Source organism: Sceloporus undulatus, chromosome 3 (genome assembly GCF_019175285.1).
Source record: "Sceloporus undulatus isolate JIND9_A2432 ecotype Alabama chromosome 3, SceUnd_v1.1, whole genome shotgun sequence".
NCBI lineage: Eukaryota > Metazoa > Chordata > Lepidosauria > Squamata > Phrynosomatidae > Sceloporus > Sceloporus undulatus.
Window position 1 is genome coordinate 98005126 of NC_056524.1, and position 20645 is coordinate 98025770.

Consider the following 20645-nt stretch of genomic DNA (forward strand, 5'->3'; position numbering starts at 1 on the left):
GTCTAGAAATTTTAATAAAAAAACTGACTCAAAAAGCCTGGGTCGACCTATCCAGGGGTCAATGTAAATACTGTACTTTAACTCTTATCAAAAAGGGAACCATGCCCTGGTGAAAGGTGAGAGCTTAATCTGTTCTCAAAGCACCTAAAAGAAGCATCAACCCCCTCTACTATTCCATCCATCCAGCCTTTAGGATGAGCACAAACAGTTATGCTTATCAAAATTTTTAAAGATCTTTAGCATCATTTTCCTTTGCTTCATCCTTTACATCCTTTGTTACATGTTGCTAAGTTTACCCTCAACTTATCCACGGGTCATATCAAAATCTATAATTTTAGCCCCAAAACCTGCCCTCGACTTATACATGAGATCGACTTATACTCGAGTAGATACAGTATATGCTCTCTGCTCCATACACCATGCTCCCGAGTATTCTAGGAACCATTTTGCTACTATGAGATACATTGCATTTAGTTTTGTGTAGTATAATGTCCCCTGAATTGTGCATATTTCTTTGAGGTGTTACATGAGGGCCCAACTGGACATATCAGATACAAACCTGTGGGTGGCAGCACAAAGCTCATAGGTTATGGTGTACCTACCACACAAATGTAAAACCTGAGGTTTTGAAGTGTTTTTAGAAAGGGATAAGAGTTATACATCTTGATGGCTATGGAGATTATTGCATTGCCTTTGCTCCTGCAGTCCATGCTGGAGTTTATCACATTGCCTTAACTCCCTTGATAGATGAGGGATTTAAGTTTAAGAAGGTGGACCTTAAAGCATTTCACCATCACTGGACAGTACACACCCCAGATGCAACCCAGGCTTCTGCCTCAGCTTTTCAAGAATGGGAAAATCCTGTTCTTGAAAAGATACGAAGCCTGGTTGCATACGAGATGCATACTGCCTGGTAATGGGGAAGTGTGATAAGATCCACCTTCTTAAAGTTACATCTGTTGTCTATTGAGGGAGTTAGGCAATGTGATAAACTCCTATAAGATACATAGTTGTGTAGACAGTAGCGTAATATAGTGTGCCTGCGCCATGCACAGATGCATTTTACGCGGCTTCCAGTTTACGCAGAAGCTGTGCAGGGAGAAAAACAATGGCGTGCGTGCCTGTGGCACTTGTGAGCTATACTGCCACATGCACACGCCCCATTATCTTCTATGGGGCTAGAGCACAGGCAGATTTCCCCTTACGGGGGGATCCGGAACAGAGAGGGCCCACTGTACTCATGAGACATAAAACATAGTAAAATAATAATGATCAATATGCACTGAAAACTTTCCATTAACTTGGGATATTCTGGTAAGTGAAACTCCCTTTTTTACAGACAGGATAAAATGATCTAAGGCTGAGCCTTATTAAAATCGCGTCGGCTTATAATGAAGTAACTAGGTTTAATTTTGATAAGCTTTCATTAAGCACAAACGAGTATAGAGTTGCTGCTTTTGTAATTCATAGCAAAATAGGTGGTTGTATTATTATTCTGTGACAGTTTTGAAAAACCTTCTCTTTTTTCTTTTGGTGTGAAACTCTATATGTGGATTTTTCTTTCTTTCAGACAAATCTCACAAGAAGATAAAAATTGGGAAACAAATATTCAGGAGCTCCAGAAAAAGGTAAATGAATTGTTTTCACTTTTTTCTGAGGTATTCTCTCCACTGTATTTTATGATTAATTACTTCTGTGGAATATCAATTACACCGAGTTCTATAACACTGACTAAAATCTTCATTGTCTCTCTCAGTGTTTGAAAGAAACATGAAATGGGGGAGGGGGAATTATATCTTCAAGAACTTTGTTCTTTACAGATTAATAAATGCGAAACACCTCTATTGTGCTTTTATAGCATAAATCTATGCAAACTCATCACATTTCTGCCAAATACTGATATTGTACTATCATCCGTGTCTGCCAATGTTCAATGGGCAATCCACATTGGCACATTGGCGGCTTCTTCTGCACCAGTAAATAAAGTAGTACATTGAAGGCACACATGACCCAAATAGGTACACATGACCCAAGAATGTGTAATTGCATCACTGGAATCCTGGGACTTTATCACAACAGCCTGATGTCCTGTCAAAATCATTAGTTTAAGAATGAATGCCTACCAGCTTGGTATAATTTCTTATCACACCTTCATCCACAATAGCACTTTGGTGATCCATGATTGCACAATCCTGTTTTCTGCAGTGCCAAATGTCACCTTCCAGGAGGAAGGGTAGGAACAAGTGATTGTAGCTGCTGATTGCCTCCGAAAGCTGGCTCTTGTGTGAAGGTGTTGGCCATTGCAATCACTACTCCATCCCCCTCCTGTGGTGTGGGGCTGCTGTATGAATGTGCACACTGCAGCCAGCTTCAGGAAGATGATGGCTGCTGCAATTGGTGTGAGGGGGAAAGGCGGGAGAGAAGCAGATATACCATGTGACTGCCTGAGAAGTAGAACTGAGAAGTAGAACTGCCATGGAAGGGATCTATTATGTGAAGGTAGTAATGGAACAGTAGTGATATTGAGACATATAAGAGTATGAAAATATGTGAAAGTTGAATATCTGAGATGTGTAATTTACAGTGAATATAAGCAATGGAAAATTATTACTGGATGTTGCTTCATACACAGTCCATTGCACATGCCATCTGTAGTAGGATGGTCATATGTGATGTGACCTATTTGTGAATTTCACATATCCTCGTACATAGAAGGATGTATATGGGGTTATGAGAGTGGACCAGTAAAGTAAGTAGTGTATGTGGCTTCAAGTTGCCTGGGTTTTCACTGAAATATAGCCTACACCACGTGGTTTCACTTTCAAGTATTAACCAGACCTGAACTTGCTTAGCTTCGGAGATCACATGGGATCTGGTGCCTTCAGGATATTTAGGTGGGTCAATAAAATAAGCGCTCTGTTAAAGATGAGAGACTATGGACTATGTGATCTCAGACTATGAAAATGTTGTCTCATGTACATAAATGTTAATTTATAGTAGAAATTGTATTTGAGCATTACTCCTCCAGATATAATTAGAAAAAATTGAATGAATGTGTTTGTTTTCAAGCCCTTTAATTAATACATATACAGTTTACTTTTATTTGTGTAACTAAATTTAAAATACAGTCGCCCCTCCTAATGCATGGATCTGGGATCTGCACCCTTGAATATATGCAGAGGGGCAACCTCTGCTGTTTGGAGTGGTACATGCACCCTTGCCGCACTCACGGGGGCATGCTCCATTCAAGCCTATGGGGCTTGAATAAGTGTGAGCCTCCATTTTCATGGGGCGGTGGTGGTGGAACGAATCTCCCACAAAAATGGAGGGGCAACTGTACTGTATTGTACGTACACCTCAGGTGTTTCCTCTACCATTTTAATGAGCCCTCCATATAGCATTAAAATATTGTTCAGCTCTTAGATTAGCATGCTGGTTTGAAAGTACAGTGGGCCCTAGGTATCCACTGGAGTTTGATTCCAGGACCCCCCCTGGATAACAAAATCTGTGGATGCTCAAGTCCCATTTAAATACAATGAGAGTAAAATAGTGTCCCTTATATAAAATGACAAAATCAAGGTTTGTTTTTGAAATTTATATATTTTAAAAATATTTTTCAAACTGTGGATACTTGAATCTGTGGATAAAAATCCATGGACACAGAGGACCGACTATATAAATCTGTAGAGTATTTCTCACTTAACACAGTTTATCTATTCTTTTTTCTCAACAGCACCGAATAACAGACAAGATGCTTCTCATCAAATGCCTGACTGTTTTAGGATTTGTTATTCTCATGTTCTTTCTCAATTCATTTGTTCCAGGAATTCATTTAGATCTTGGTAAGCTAGCTTTGTCTTCTGTCTTTGCTGGAAGAACGGAAAAGCTGCATTTGAATGTACAGTTTTTTGCATGCATTCTTTCTCAGCTGTTTCTTTTTCTTTATTATGCACTTGTAAAACTTTGTGCAATGATTTTATCTTCTGGAGAATGATTACACACTTGCAACTGTGGAGTTATAAAGAAAGGAGATGTCCTCCCTCCAGAATTCTCTGTCCTTATTGTTGAGAGCAATGTAATCTGAAATATACATATGAAATGTGATCCCCTGATGCCACTAGAACCACTACTGCTACTTTAAAAAGGGAAGGAAAGAAGGAAGGAAGGTAGGTAGGTAGGTAGGTAGGTGTATGTCTCCATATGCACTGGAAACTGAAGGGCATTTTTAAGATTCATTGTCTAAATCATGCCTGATGTTCTACAAAGGAGCAAGCCTATAACAGTGCAATTTTGTGTATGCTTCCTTAGTTGTAACTCTCACTATGTTCAGTGAAACTTACTCTCAAAAAAGTTTAGGATTATACTTACACTAGTTTGTGAAAAGGCTGGATTCTCAGCCTAAAAAAGCCTAGTGGGAAAAGCATGGCAGAATTGCCCTGATATCCCCCACTGGCTGCAGGGGCATTTTGAATAATAATAAAAAAAGAAATTAGGATGTGGGTGTGTGCCATGGAAATGGCATTTGGGGCCTGTGTGGCCCACAGGTGGGACTTTACCCCTTCTGGATTACACCCTCAGCATTATGGAATCATCATACAGTGGTGAAGTGGTGGCAGAGTCAGCAAAATAGTTCCTTCTTTTGACAGAATTGAAACAGGCTGGAAGGGGGGTGTCGTACTAATCTGGGTCAGAAATATGGTATTATGCCAACCATGTACCTATCCATGCTACTAAAATCATAGGAGGTCATCACATGGGGAAAATTGGAAGTTTAAAAGGGTCAGAACCCATGATTATCCAGCGTATTAGGCACAATTGCGTGAATGGGTTTCACACGATGTGCACAAACTGCTTAGAATCCATCAAGAAAGTGACATGAACCAGGAAATAAGCATTTTTGGTAAAATATCAGAAAAATATCATTTCCATTTCATTCACGAAGTCGCTTTTTTTGCACAGTTGCTGTAGTGTGAAAGCTACTTGCAGTTTTTGTGTTTGTTGCCAGATTTCCTGTGGTTCTTTGGGGCGAGTTTACTTCCGGTGGCATGGAATAAGTAAAATAAGTACCCACTCTTCTTCGTAGCCAGTTCTTAATACAAACAGCTGATGCAAGGACAGAAACAGAGAGAGAGAGAGAGAGAGAGAGAGAGAGAGAGAGAGAGAGAATGAATGCTTGCTTGCTTGCTTCAAAATGATTATCTGAGTCCCTGTGCACTCGTGTGTGTGTGTGTGTGTGTGTGTGTGTGTGTGTGTGTGTGTGTCTTGCTTCAGCTGCAGCGATCCCCAAACTATCAGCTTTAAGGGATTTTGGATTTCAGCTCCCAGAAACCCAGGCTATTGGCCAACATGACTGAGGCTTCTGGGAGCTGAAGTTCAAAATCCCTTAAAGGGCACAGTTTGGGGATCACTTCATCCTTCCCTCCTAGCCAGCGCTCTTAAAGAAACAGCTGTTGAGGGAGAGACAGGGACAGAGTAAGCGAGACAGAGAAAATACTGAGCTCCCCTTCACTCTTTCCTGTGTATGTCTGTCTGTCTCCAGCTTCAGCCCCCATAGCCAGGGTTCTTAAAGGAACAACTGCTGAGAGAAGGCAAGGACACACACACAGATTTGTCATGGTCTACGTGTGAAAATCATTTGATCGCCTTTTCGGGATGCAAATAATAATAATAATAATAATAATAATAATAATATTTATTTGTATTCCGCCCCTCTGAGAACAATCGGGGCGGCTAACAAGTTAAAAATACAAAACATATCAAATCCCTAGTACCCTCCCCCCCTTAAAAAGGTATTAAATCTAATAGAGAATTAAAACCATACAAGTTAAAACTGACCCAAGGGTCAAACAACATAACAATAATCAATGGAAGCGGTGGTATCTATTTATAGGAACTTCCTGAGGCCGGGTTCTCTATTCTGGAAATGCCTGCCGGAAGAGATTCATCTTAACAGCCTTTTTAAAGCTGTCTAAGGATGTAAGCAGATGGATCTCATCCGGCAGGCCATTCCACAGTCTGGGGGCAATGATGGAAAATGCCCTCTGGGAGGTAGTCGAAAGCCTAGATGTTTGTGGCTGAAGTAGGCCTCTCCCAGAGGACCGGAGTGCGCGGGGAGGATTATAGGGGAGAAGGTGGTCCTGAAGATAGTTTGGACATGCTTTATCATTATCGGGATGGAGGCACATTTGGTCCGGTCATGTGAAAACCATTTGCGCATTTGCGCACAAGTGCAGATTGATCTCAGATTCTGCACAGGATAACAGTGCTTTGCATGTGAAAACCATTTGTACAATTGTGAGTTAATAATTAACTTTCAATTTCCCCCCATGTGATCAGGCCCATAGCTAGGCTGGGGCAACCAGGGCCCCCAGCCAAAATGGCCCCCAAAGAGAATACAAGAAATATATATAGGGCCCCTGAATGTTCTTTCTGCTCCAGGGGCCCTACAGGCATAGCTATGGGCCTGCATGTGATAAACTCCATAGAGCTGGAAGAGACCACAAGAGCCATCCAGCCCAAGCCACGCCATCTGGAAAGACACAATCAAAGCACTGCTGACATATGGCTATCCGGCCTCTGTTTAAAAACTTTCAAAGGAGAAAACTTCATCACTCTTTGATCCAGCATGTTCCACTGTTGAAAAGCTCTTACCGTCAGGAAGTTCCTCCTAATGTGTAGGTGGTTTTCCTGTAGTTTGTATTCATTGCTCTGTGTCATAGTCTTTGGCTTGCTCCAGCTTCAATGTGACATCCCTTCAAATATTTAAACAGGGCTATCTGATATCCCTTCAAATATTTAAACAGGGCTTTTCTTCAGGCTAAGCATACCAGTTCCCTAAGCCACTTCTGATAGGGCATGGTTTCCAGACATTTCGCCATTTTGGTTGCCCTCCATTTTGCTTTTCAACTTTGCATGTTAAATATATGCCCTCAGAACTATGAGATGTCTTTATTTTATTTAATCTGACATCCAGTTTCATCAGCAAAATATGTTATTGACAAAGTGTTCTATTAGGAGTGTGTTGAATTGCTGATTAGGAGATCCTTGTTTGATTGTTATTTCTTTGGAAACTAGTTGGTATATTTATTGACTCATTTGCATAAATTGTAAGAATTCCTGAAGAAATCCACCAGAGAAATTAAACACTTTAATTGCTCAGGGCAGCTACAGGGCCCTTATGGTAGCACTTCCTCTCCCTTAAACAAATGACATTGAATGTATTATGCAAATCACAGGGGGTATTGTGTCTTAATATATAAACAAATAACACCTAGGAAAATGGCAAGATTTGCACATGTAATTCCTCTTTATTTTTCTGTTCGCTGATGCTGAAGTAGTCATGCAAGACTGCTAGCTTTGGTAGCAATTTCCATGGTTAAATGAGTGAACATAACAGACTAGTAGCTGAGTAGCCATGTGTGACCTTTGCTTGGAGCACTGTCTAGCCATGATAAAGTGTTTACATTATTCTGGGGTGTCTCACATGCTCAAGTACAAATTACTTATGAAGTTTCAAAATATGGTGTAGCAAGAGCTGTAGCCACACTTGTCCTGATCCGCATCTATATTTTATGAACTAGAATCTAAATTTTATGACATTGTGCATGTGTTTACCTGCTTTGAATAACTTGAAAGTGGACTATATAGTCCAGGGGTTGGCAACCCCCGGCCCGCGGGCCTCATCCAGCCTACCAAGCCGGCAGGACCGGCCCCAGCCCGGTCCTGCCACCAATTGCTGCAGGTGGTACAGTGGCGGTAGCGGCGAGGAGGGCGGCCTGCCCTCCTCGCCACTCCCTGCTGGCAGCTTCCTGTAGCCCTGCACGCGCCTGCAGGGCTGCGCACAGGGCTAAATAGGAGGAGTTTCTCCTCCTGGGGCTGGCTGGCCAAGGGCTGTTGGAGCTCCAGCCTGCCCCCATTGGCCAGCCAGCCTCCTGGGCTCCCTGGCCTTTCCTTCGCCAGACCTCTCTCTCTGGAGTGAGATCTGGTGCAGGAAGGGCCCCTGAGGGAGCCCAGGGCCTGGCAGGACGCCGTCCTGGGCTCCCTGGGGGCCTTTCCTTCGCCAGACCTCTCTCTTGGGAGGGAGATCTGGCACAGGAAGGGCCCCTGAGGGAGCTCAGGGGCCGGCAAAGAGGGGGAGGCCTCCAGCGCTGGCCCTGGAGGGTGGAAGCTCCACCCCCAGCATGCGTCTCCGCCCCCGGAGGGTGGAAGCTCCGCTCCCGGCATGCGGCTCGCCCCTGGAGGGTGGAAGCTCCACCCCGGCATGCGGCTCCGCCCCCAGAGGGTGGAAGCTCCCCCCCCGCTTCGGCCCCCCAGTTGTCGAAGGAAAAGCAACAGGGCTTTTATATAGTCTATAGAAATGGTAACCTCTTTGAGTCCTGTGGACTCTCCTTGTGATGTGGGGCTGACATGTTCTGCTTGCTGCAGGTATGATGAAGATGCTTTGCTGCAGGATTTTTCAATTTATTCAGGTGCCTGAGAAAGAACAGGATTTCAGCTCACCTTCTTAGCCTTTTACAATGGATCTGAACTGGCCAATGTCTACCTGTTGCACCCTAACCAAAGTCTGGAATAAATGTTATAAAATAGATAAATAAATGAATGAATGCATGTTTCTCCTTTGGCCTCAACTCTCAGACTCTCCTGCTTTTCAAGCCCTGATCAAGGAGTAGTGGATCCCCTGAGTCTACAGGTTGATTGATCCCCTTCCCCAAATTTCCAACCATCTCCAAATGCCCTCCTAGCTCAAGACCCTAACATTGATCCTTAGCACTTGTGGACCAGAAATGGCCACAAGTCTGAACAGAATGTCCAGGCCAGATGATGCAGGCCTGATGGAATCAAACAGCCCCTTTCAAAACTCAAAAGCCAATGAGTTCTTAGCTGAATTGTGGTCAGAATCAGGGCTGACTACAAAATCCATACTTTGTTTTCTGGAATGAGAACATGAATGGTTTTGAAATTTCATGGACTAACTCCTACTTTCTAGCTCTCCTGACCTATTGGCCAGTTTCTCTGCTGTACGTTCCTTAAGTATGAATGTTTCTGATTCCAGTACTTATCTGCTGGAACTGCTTGGGAATTCCCCTGGTGTTTGCTTCTGAGAAACCTTTGCTTCCTTACATAGAGAAGGAAGATGGGAATAAAACATGGTGGAGGAGGCAAGATGGCAAAAGTCCTGTTTTGTTCCCAGAAAATGAACAACTTCCTTTTTCTTCATGCTTCTGTGCAGTGTGACAGGATTACTGCCACTTTCAAACTCTTCTGGGGTGGGAAGAGGGAAGTGATTTTGATGGTACCTTATTCCTCCCTTCATCCAGATGGAGGAATGGAAGTAGTGTCATGCAAATAGATAAGGAGACAAAATGAAGTGGGAGACATTGTAAGCAGTTCAGGCAGTTTATATAAACTGGGATTGCTGCTGCCAACTCTAGCTAATTTAATCCCTTCTGTTCTCCTTTCCAACTTGTAGGAGCAGAAGTGAGAGGCAGAAGATAATGACCTCAGAATGAGTGAATGACTTTTTCTCTCTGTGTTTGTGTCATAAGCAGCAACTTTTAAATTAATTTATCCTTCATTCAGACTTGCCAAATATTTATTTCCCATATAATATGCTTGCAATTCAATCTTATGCGTATTTACTGTAATCTGAGTTTCACGTAGTTTAGTGATGCTTACTCCCAAGGCAGTGTGTTATATATATTAGAATATACATTAATCATAAAACTGCAGCTTGGTCTAAAAACAGTCCTGTCTAAAACACCTAAGCATTTTCAGTCTCCATCTGTGAGAGAAGTGCAGCAAACCAGTGAATAATTCATTATTTTTAGATGATTTCGGAAACTCTGCAGGCCAAAATTTGAAAATGATTTTTATTTTCATTTTCTAAGAACGTAAGCATTTTTCATGGTTTTATGAGATAGAGCCTCAGTACTTTTATTTCCTTCCCACAGTTGCTTTTACCCAGTTTGAGTGTTATGGATCTGGAAGGGTGAGACCTGGTGGCGCAGTGGTTAAATACCTGTACTGCAGCCACTCAGTCACAAACCACAAGGTTGTGAATTCAATACCAGCCAGGGGCTCAGGGTCTACTCAGCCTTGCATCCTTCAGAGATTGCTAAAATGAGTTCCCAGCTTGTTGGGGGCAATTGGCTTACACATTGTAAACTGCTTAGGGAGTAGTTAATTGCACTGATAAGCGGTTTAGAAATGTACTTGCTATTGCTAAGGGTGTGTGTGTGTGTGTGTTTGTGTGAGTGTGAATTTCCCTGCCGTAGGACCTCTTCTTTACAATGTTCTCCACAAATGAAGTACTGATACCAGCCAGAATTAATCTCACAACACACTCTAGTATGTCTGTTTGGGAGGATTTTAAGAACTATTGCAAATATGTCTTCCTCAGCCCAGGTCTAGGGAATAATAAAAACTTAAGTGGTTTGTATTTTCTTGCCCAAAGCCCAGGAACATAGAACTTAACAAAAAACAAAAAGAAAAAAAATAATGGTTCTAAAAGCACAAAGGGTAGATTAGAAACCACACAGACATGAGGAGACATTTAGTGAAAAAATCCTCAATAATAATAATAATAATAATAATAATAATAATAATAATTTGTATCCCACCTCTCCCTGTATTGGATCAGTCTATTTTTGGGGAGAAAATGTGGAGATTATTGCACTGAATTTAAAACAACTCATCCCTGACGGGATAAAGTCGAGTTTAATTTTAAAAGGGGTGTTATCGCATGCATCTGCGGCTGGACGAGTGCAACCCGGATGCAGCCTGGATCCCAGCTGTGCTTATCCAGTGGCTTTTCAAAAACAGCAAACTCACGTTTTTTAAAAGCTGCTGGATAAGTGTGGCTGGGATCCAGGCTGCTTACGGGTCCCACTCATCCAGCCATGCCTATATGCGATAACACCCACTTTTAAAATTAAACTTGACTTTATCCTGTCAGGGATAAGTTGCTTTAAATTCAATGCAATAATCTCCAAAGTTAAAGTGGCAATTGCATCCAGACAATTCCAAATATAATGAATAGTCAATCTAATTTACCTGTTACCTACTTGAATAGAGTATTGCATTCTATAGAACATGCAGACATGTTTGGTCTGAGAGGGAGATTTTGGCCTCCAATAAAATGCCTATTTATTTGGAGTGTTGGGCAACCTCTCATTTTTAATGTAACCTGAGTGATTAAAAGCATTGTGAGGACTGATATTGCTTTCCAGTAACATGAAATCCTCTATTTTGATGTCAGTCATTCTGGAAAATCAGGAAAAAGAACCTATTTCTGTCATCATCCTGCATTTGAATTATAAAGGAGGTGGCATATTCTAGCTGGTCAAACCTTTAATATTGATCATATTAGATATTCTAGGGGGCATTGTTGAACTGCATCGTAGTGATGTGTCCCACTGGGGAAAAGATTGGTATGAAAGTATGCTGGGAGATAATTCTCAAAGGGAAAGCACTGCAAAGGGGGTGGGGAGAAACATTACTTGCAAAAACTATTTTAATGTTTATTTTTTGTATGTTTTTAATTGGTTTGTTCTTTTAAGTTGTGAGCTGCTTTGAGTCTCAAATTGGGGGGAAAGTGGATACAAATAAATATAATAATGATAATAATAATAATCATCATCCAGTGTTTTTTATGATGGGTAGATGTGTGCCCTACTTTTTTGTTATTTCTGGAAATCTCGTGTTGTCGCACAAAAATATTGTGTACCAACATGAGCTTTAGAAATATGTTAAACCCATATGTGCATAACATAATGTTTAAAACTATGATGCATTTTTAAACTGGGGAAACAATTTCAGTTTACAGTGATGGTCCCATGATTGCATAGTGGTAGGCTAATCCCAACATTCGTCCTTCTTGGAGCGAACCTCCAGCAGTGAAGGGGACCTGTCAGTCACAACTAACTTAAGTCCCATATATTTCAACTTGTTTGCTTTCGATAGACCTATAATTGGTTATTTGTACACTGAGCCAGTGTGGTGTAGTGGTTTGAATATTGGACTATGACTGGAGACCAAGGTTTCAATCCCCTCTGAGCCATGGGAACCCACTAGCTGACCTTGGAAAAGTCACATTCTCTTGGCCTCAGAGGAAGTCAAAGGCAGTCCCTCTTTGAAGAAACTTGTCAAGAAAACCCCATGATAAGTTTGCCTTAGGGTCGCTGTAAGTTGAAAGTGACATGAAGGCACACAGCAACAACAATGTAGTGTAAGCATGAGGCAAAATGTACAGTGAAGTAAGGCATCATTACACTGTGCCCTATACCTCATGAAAGCTTCTGAAACCCAGACCACAGATATTTACTAATACTGCTTGTGCCCAGTTCTTGATTTACAAAGTTCCATGGGAATATATTAGCAAGAAAGATGATGCGAAGAGGAATATTAGCAGTTAATAATTCACATAACCATTGAAAATTCAGCATCCCATGAAAAGTTATTTTACAGTCAAAATGTATAAATTCCCCTTCTGTTTGAACTGATGGCTATTATAACCCTGGATAACATGGGAGAAAGCCTTAAAGTCTGTAAAAGATTAAAGGGAGTATATCACTTTTTACATAATGCTGTATATGGAAATAGGATATGAATACTGAATGAACCTGGGGGATTATTCTCTTTGGCAAAAAGCCCTAACCTTCTTTAACCCATGTCAAAGAGGCAGAATCACTACAAGCTTTTACAGAATATTTGATGAAGATCCCTCCCAGACTAACTTTCTCAACTTTAAATAATTTATTTCAAACCTCTTGCCAAACAATTTGGAGAGGGGAACAGAGGCTGGCACAATCTTTCTTTTGATTATTGATCTATTACTGTCGGTATCTTCAAACATCACCTTGGGAAGAAACATTTACATTTCAAATTATAGTGCCATGTTTAAAACTATAGTGCCAAAGAATGTTTCTGGCATGAAAAGAAGGGCAATTTAAAGAAAATTTTACTGAGCACCAAATATTTTACAAGCTGTATGTACCTATGTTTAGTATTGGATACCCTGAATAATTTAGCTTTCCAAATTCTGAGACAGAGACAGCTGGTTTGTATGTTACACATTAGTTCTGTTTGCAAATAATCACTAGTGGGTTGTTGGCTACAATGTAGACCCCTTCCATGTGAGGCAGAGAATCTGAGAGAGTTATCCACAGAGGATGCACACTTACATTTCAGGGGAGTTCAACACAAGATGTTTTTCCTGGAGTACAGTTATAAAGCCTAGTATTAGCCAACTTTAATGGCTGTCTGAGTTAGTGGCAGCTGGTGTATCTGTGCCTGTGCCTGTGCTTTCAAGTCACCTATCGACTTACGGAAACAACATGAATTTCATAGGTTTTTCTTAGGCAAGGGATACTCAGAGGTAGTTTTGCTAGTTCCTTCATCTGAAATATAGCCTACAGCACCTGGTACTTGTTGGTAGTCTCCCCTCCAAATACTAACTAGGGCTGAGCCCATTTAGTATCCAAGATCAGAAGGGATCTGGTGCTTCTAGGAGCATGCAAGTGAACCTATGGTACATGTGTACTCTCTGGCACATGAAGCCATTTTTGAGGGCACATGGAGAGATGGGAGGGCGGAAGAAGAGTAGAAACAGGCGCACACCTGTTCTTCTTCCTCCACCTGCCCTCCCGGGCCTTCAGCTGTCTCTGGGGAAGTCCCACCCCCAGCACCAGTTAACTCCCAGTGCAAAAACGCCTTTGAGTTTGGGCACTTGGTCTCTAAAATGTTCCCCATCAGTGTTCTAGGATATCAAGGCCCAGTGCCAGCTGATAGCTTCACTCAAATCCCTGAAATATATAATTAGCTCTGCCAAATTTTGAAATAAAACCCAGAGCAGATTCACTGCCCTCTTGTCATGGGACCCAGTAGCTGCCGCTGGCTACAGTAGGCTATCAAACTAAGATTTCTCTAGGTCTGGCTCACAGTAATGAAGAGCAATATAGTTATAGTTTCAGCAAGATTTCGTCTAGCCTGATATCTATGTCAATGTTGTCATTCTCATACCAGCTGGAGAAGAGAAGTTTTGGCCTATTGCTGATGATGTAGAGTACAGGTAAAGGGATTAGGGAGGAACCACAAGGAAAGAGCAGGTACCCTGCAGGTAACACTTGCAGAACAGATAATTTTTGAGTACAAGAGAATTTAAGATTACTACTGAACTCTGAGAATAAGACAGATGGATAGGGAGGTGGCAGCCTCACAGGAAATCAGTGTGGAATTAATGACGTAGATGACACTGATTTCCACAACTGGTCAGGTCCAATAGCCTGGGCACTGACAAGTCCTTCATCAGAGAACTAAGCACTGTGGACAAGGGATAAGAGCCAATGGGAGATGAAATGAACCAGCACGATAGCGCAGGCCACCACAGGACAAAGGTTATTCTATGGCAATGATCAAGCCAGTTTCACTTCTAAAACCTGTGTGAAATTCCAATTTGAAAGGTTCCATGCATTTAGTGTCATCTAATAAAACCTGAATCTTGGTTACCACCAATGAATCATCTTGTCCAACCGCTTTGAGACGGAGTGACAGTTGTTAACCATTGCTTGACTCACACATTTCCCCCCAAAGGGCTTTCATTAAAGCTGTCAAAACCAACCTTCTTGCAGATTAGAAAGTAGTTTCTTCATTGACCCTGTCTTTTTCTGGATGACTTAGGCCTTGCCTGGCTGATTAAATGAAAAGAGATGGGCACGCATCGAGAGCACATGTGGCAGTCCCCACTCCTCCAAAAACCTTGTTCATTTCATCAGCTATATGAAGAAAATGGACATCATAATTCTGGTAGAACTGTGGCTTCTAGGGATCCTTTTACATTACATAATTATAGTACTATGATTCCACTTTAAGTACTATGGTTCCGTCCTATGAAATCCTGGAATTCTTAGTAATGTTTTTTGTACGAATGTTGCACCTTAATGCAACATTGCGTTATTGTTTCAGTTTAGGGAGGTATTTAGAATTCTCAGCCAGAGAGCTCTAGTGGTTCATCAAACTACAAACCCCAGGATTCCATATGACAAAACCATGCAGTTAAAGTGGAATCATAATGCTATAATTGTGTAATGCGAAAAGGCCCCAGATCAAAGCCATTCTTGTTTGGAAATGCCAGGGAAAGCTGGACATCTTCAAAAAAGAGGCTGAACATCTACTTGCTTGGAATACTTTAGCCAGAGATCCTGCACTGAGCAAATGGTTGGATTTGATGGCCTGTGAGGCCTCTTCCAATTCTGTGATTGGTGTGTATCACACTGAGGTTTTTGCAGCTCTGATCTGAAGCCATTGCGAGTCCAACGATGCGAATTCACATGATAACGGGATGTATTATCACATGTGATTGCTTTCTATAGAGGTCGTTCTGAGATGCATCCATTTTGGTGAATTCAGTAACAAGCAAATTCACAAAAATTGCTTCTAAGCTCACTTCAATTTCACTCCGAATTGGTCTGGTGTCGAATGCAACTTTGCTTCCATCCTGGTACACCCCCCCAAACCTGCAAGGTACCACATTTTCCATGATGCTGTGCTGCAATTTTGCCCCATTTGCTTCCAGTGCTCCTTCAAGAAGGGAGCTGGATGTAGCTGACAGGGATGAAGGGAATGAAACAGGAGGCTGGGGGGGAGGGATGGGAGCAATGGAGGGGGCCATTGGAGACTGGCGGGAGCAACAAATTCCAACTCCCAGAATTCCATAGACTCGAGCCAAGGACCCCAGCCAGAACAAACTCCAATTCCCAGAATTCCATAGCACTGAGCCAGGACAGATAAACTGGAGTCAAACCGGATTATTTCCCCAGTGCAGATGCAACCTAAGAAAAGGCAACTGTTACAAAGGGAAGGAGAGTGGATTGGATTCAGAGAAGTGGCATTATAGGGAGCCTGGAGAATAAGGGAAACTGGATCATTTCTGCACTTCTCCAAAATGGGTCTCCTTCAGATCCAAAGGATTTACTTCCAATTAAACCTGCAGCTTCTACACTGATTATTTTGCAGTAAAAGAAATTTAATAATAATAATAATAATAATAATGATAATATTTCCTTAATAATAATAATTTATTATTTTAAAATAATAACAATATTTTATTTTTAAAATAATAATAATAATAATAATAATAATAATAATAATAATAAGTTATTAATTTGCTGAGGCACCGGAGCTCTCTGACAGAGAAAGCTCAATGTCTCATGACACTACAGTTCCCAGAATTCCATGCCACTGAGCCAAGGACAGTTAAAGTGGAGTCAAACTGGATTATTTCCCCAGTGCAGATGCAACCTGAGAGTAGGCAACTGTTCCAAAGGGAAGGACAGTGGATTGGATTCAGGGAGGTGGTATTTTAGGGAACATGGAGAATAAGGGAAACCGGATACATTCGAATGAAGCAGTGGGGGATGCAGGGAAATCTGACAGGGAGGACCCAGGACACATTCTAGAGTAAATCGAGTAAAAAATAGAATAAAATAGAAGGGAAGAAGAAACGTGAATCTGTCATACACGTGAGGCTAGCATTCACATGAAACTGGAACCAAGAAGTGGCCCCCTTCTTCACCCCAGAAGTGCAAAGGTTCGCGATGCATCCAGACCCCCACTGAGCATGCACAAGGGTGCCAATTCATATTGTTGAATCCACATGGTATGTACTGTTGTGGTAATTCATTGCACTGGCTCCGCTTTGACTCAGGAATGGCCACAATTTCTTTCTTCACGTGTGATAATTCATCACGTGAATTGCCTTGGATTCGAAGTGACTCTGCTTTACCCTCACTACGGAAGGGCCATGGAAGGGCTTTGGATTAGCGTTCCAGTTTCACGTGTGATAAGGGCCATTTTAAGATGGGACAAAATAAGTTTATTTGAAGAGTTTTGCCCCTGTTTTCTTTGTAATATTACAGTTCTTGTTTAAAAGGCAATTTGTTGGGACCTCTAAAATGTACTTATTTGAAATGATAAATTCCTCTGAATGACCTCATATTTTCCTTAACTGTGTGCATGTGGTATATAAAAACATTTTGAAATTCTGACTTCGCAGCAAATGTAATCAAGGATGTTAACAGATGATATTATTATTATTATTATTGTTGTTGTTGTTGTTAGCTTTATTTATAAAGCGCCGCAAATGTATGCGGTGCTGTACAAAAAGGCATACTGTGAGCATGCTTTTAATATTTTTGTTAAAAGTTCTTTTAACTTGCAATGATTTTTTAAAATTCAGATTTAGGCTTTGTTTTTTACTGAAAAAAAATTCTTTCATATTTGGGTGTCAGCCAAAGAAAATAGAGAGAAAACCCGGTATACTATGGAAATGATATTTTCCATATTAGTAATCATAAACGACTGCAATTATAATCATAACCTTTTGTTTCCCTTTGCTTTAAATTTTAATTATTTTTTTCATAACCCAGAGTTTGAATATTTTCCTTGGGAAATTCAGCATTGACACTGAGTATAGTAATTCACAAAATACCTTGGGGAAATATCACCTTAATACATTGTTTTTGTGCTATTTCTGTTACACACATATTTCGTTTGAGACTAAACAATGACTCTACAAAGGGGACATTTTAAAATTCAAAGAAAGCACAACATGCTAAATGTTCATCAAAATTCTCTTTTTCTGATGACTGTTTGTGCCACTGCACAAAACCAGCCATTTACACTCCTTTCCCATAGGAATCAACACAAGCCTTGGCAGCAAAGTGTTATATGCTACCTGATATTATTCAGTACAAGGTGGTATCTATTTGGAAACAAGTTATCTGAAGTGGTTCAGCATATGCCTGGATTATAACCCCCAGAGTCCTCTTAGCTTCTGAGAGTCGCAGGCCTGAAACAGATGGGCCACATTTGGGATGTAGCATTTACAGTAGATGAAGATTATACAGAAGAACCATGGCAGTTAAGAGTGATGTCAAACTGGATTATTTCTGCAGTGCAGACGTAGCCTGAGTAATCTGAGTATACTATCCAGCAGGATATAAAATTACATTTATCATGGGTTTTTAGTATTGGGCACTTTGTATTGCAAGAGCTTCCTTCAGGGGTTTTCTGTTTACATTCTGCACAGCTGGAATGTTTATTTGTAACCCAAACTATTTTGTGTAAATGATAATGTTTCTTTTTTAGATGCTGAAATCCCCCTCTTATCTTTGACAAGTGGGTACTAATAGTCACTCCCAAATCTGAGTTTCCTTGTCAAAGTGAAGTCCTGAGTGTTTTATGTTAATTCAGAGCAAAGACTTTTGGCAGAGAATTACATACTAAACTAGGCCAGGTTTAGCTATGAGACCTTTTTTCCGGCATTCATGCTTCTGTTCATGCATACCAGAAGACATTCAACAAGTATAGTATGAAAATGCAGACGAAGAAGAAATTCAATTTGTTGAGTTGCTGCTAGACATTAATGATCCAGCATCTCTACCAAAAAAAGAAAAAAAGAAAATGGATGAAAACCTTGATATACATATGATTTCTGAGAATGCACTACTGCACATCAGAAACTTGTTTTCATAAACATACTTTAGAATCATAGAAGCATAGAATCATAGAATTGGAAGAGATCACAAGGGCCATCCAGACCAACCCCCTGTCATGCAGGAAATCACAATCAAAGCATCCCCGACAGACGGCTGTCCAGCCTCTGTTTGAAGACCTTTAATGGATTAATTGTCGGTGAAACACATATACAGTATGTGGTCAAAAGTTGATAAAGCTGTTATTAATGCTATCTTTCCTCTTTTATGCAGGGTGGATCGCTATGCTAGGAGCTATATGGCTTCTCGTGTTAGCCAACATTCATGATTTTGAAATGATTTTGAGCAGAGTGGAATGGGCGACACTCCTTTTCTTTGCAGCACTGTTTATCTTAATGGAGGTAAGAAGAATATTTTTTTTAGGAGTCTTTAATTTTTCCCTCCTTAATTTTAGTTTTACACAGGCATGAAAATGAGTATGGTTAGGAGATCTTGCTCAGAAGATGAGACTGTAAAATGCCATTATGATGAAATTTCAGATGCATGCAATCTTCTATCTCCATAAAAGTAGATTCTTGATTCCATTATATGCAGATATAATGTAACAACAAGTAGAACAGGTGTGGAAGATGGGCATGTATACTATAAATTGCCATCCATAGAGTCCCAATTAGTGTAGTTATATTTTTTGGATTACTCTCCCTGAATAGACCACATGCATGGTGTAATGGTTTGAGTGCTGGAGTAGGGCTACATCAGACCAGGGTTCAAGCCTCCACTGATCCATGTAATCTCAGAAAGGTCATACTCTCTTACCTTAAAAGTAAGATAATGGATAAATCTTGTCAATCCTAGGACAGAACTGCCATAAGTCAGAATTGAAGACCCACAATATCATCACCAACAAAACAAGAGTACAATCAATGACTCACTATGGTAGCGATAAGAGTTTCACAGTTCTGTTCAATCCAATGTCAAAGGAAATTATTGCATTACCTTTGCTCCCATCAGAGATGTAGGATGTAACTTTAAGAAGGCGGATCTTATTGCATTTACCCATCGCTGGGCAGCAGGCAGCCCAATTGAAACCTGGGCTTCTCTCGCTTCTTCTGATGAATGAGATTTTCCTGTTCTTGGTTGCAAACCGGCTGCCTGCTGCCTGGCAACAGGTGAATGTGATAAAATCTGCCTTGTTAAAGTTATAGCCCACACTTATGCCAGGAGCAAAGGTAATGTGATAATCTTCTAGGATAAATTGTCCCCTTTGAGCTGTGCACATCCCAGACTGGAGCCTGTTTATTCTGAGTTCAGTGTAAAATGTTGAGAATCAAAAAAGGTTTTATTTGTGATCTCCTAGGTTTTTTTTTAATGCAGTACCATCCTTCACTTGTTCTGTTGTTGTTATTCTTGTGTGCCTTCAAGACATTTCCGACTTATGGTGACCCCAAGATAAAACTATTATGAGGTTTTCTTCGCAAGATTTTGTCAGAGAGGATTTCCTATTGCTTTCCTCTGATGCTGAGAAAGTGTGATTTGCCTAAAGTCACTCAGAGGTCAGACTGGCAGCTTGGAGCAGCCAGAAGCTGCTTCAGCCCTGATTGATCCCCAATAAGCACAAGACCATGGCGATGCTGTGGTCCTGAGGGTGGCCACTGCTGTGGTCTGGAATGGACTGCTGGTAAGAAATTTTCCTTGCTTTTTTGCGGCCAGCTTTGGACTGCGTTAGCCAGCATCACCTTGGCTTCTAGCCAATCCCGGGGCATGTGTCATCTGTACATCATGCCCCTAGATCGACCTGAAGGCAGCGCTATTTGCCCAGTGGGTTTTATGGCCAAGCTGGGAATCAAACCCTTGTCTCCAGTCATAGTCCACTGCTCAAACCACTGCACTATGCTACTCAGAAGTAAATCCCATTAAGTGGGTCTTATTCCTAGGTAGGTGGTTGTAGGATTGCAGCCTTACTGATGTAGAAATTTCCAAAAGACAATGAAAAGTCCCAAAAGGCTCAAATTTTATGCATTTAAGGTATGGCTGATTGAGACCCCAATATACATATTGGTATAAAAATGGAGGAACAAGCCACTGTAAAAAGGACATGACAGAGTACTGTGATAGTTCACAATTTGTGTTCTGCCACCCTGGCACATATAGAGT

General features: G+C 41.1%; 1 protein-coding gene across 1 annotated transcript in view; it reads left to right on the forward strand.

Annotated features, from left to right (window-relative positions):
* OCA2 (OCA2 melanosomal transmembrane protein) overlaps window positions 1–20645 on the forward strand; it is a 224097-nt gene that overhangs the window by 116613 nt on the left and 86839 nt on the right. Inside the window, 3 exon segments of the mRNA XM_042459282.1 lie at window positions 1571–1628; window positions 3734–3842; window positions 18765–18892. Of these exon segments, the coding sequence (XP_042315216.1) occupies window positions 1571–1628; window positions 3734–3842; window positions 18765–18892 (295 nt within the window).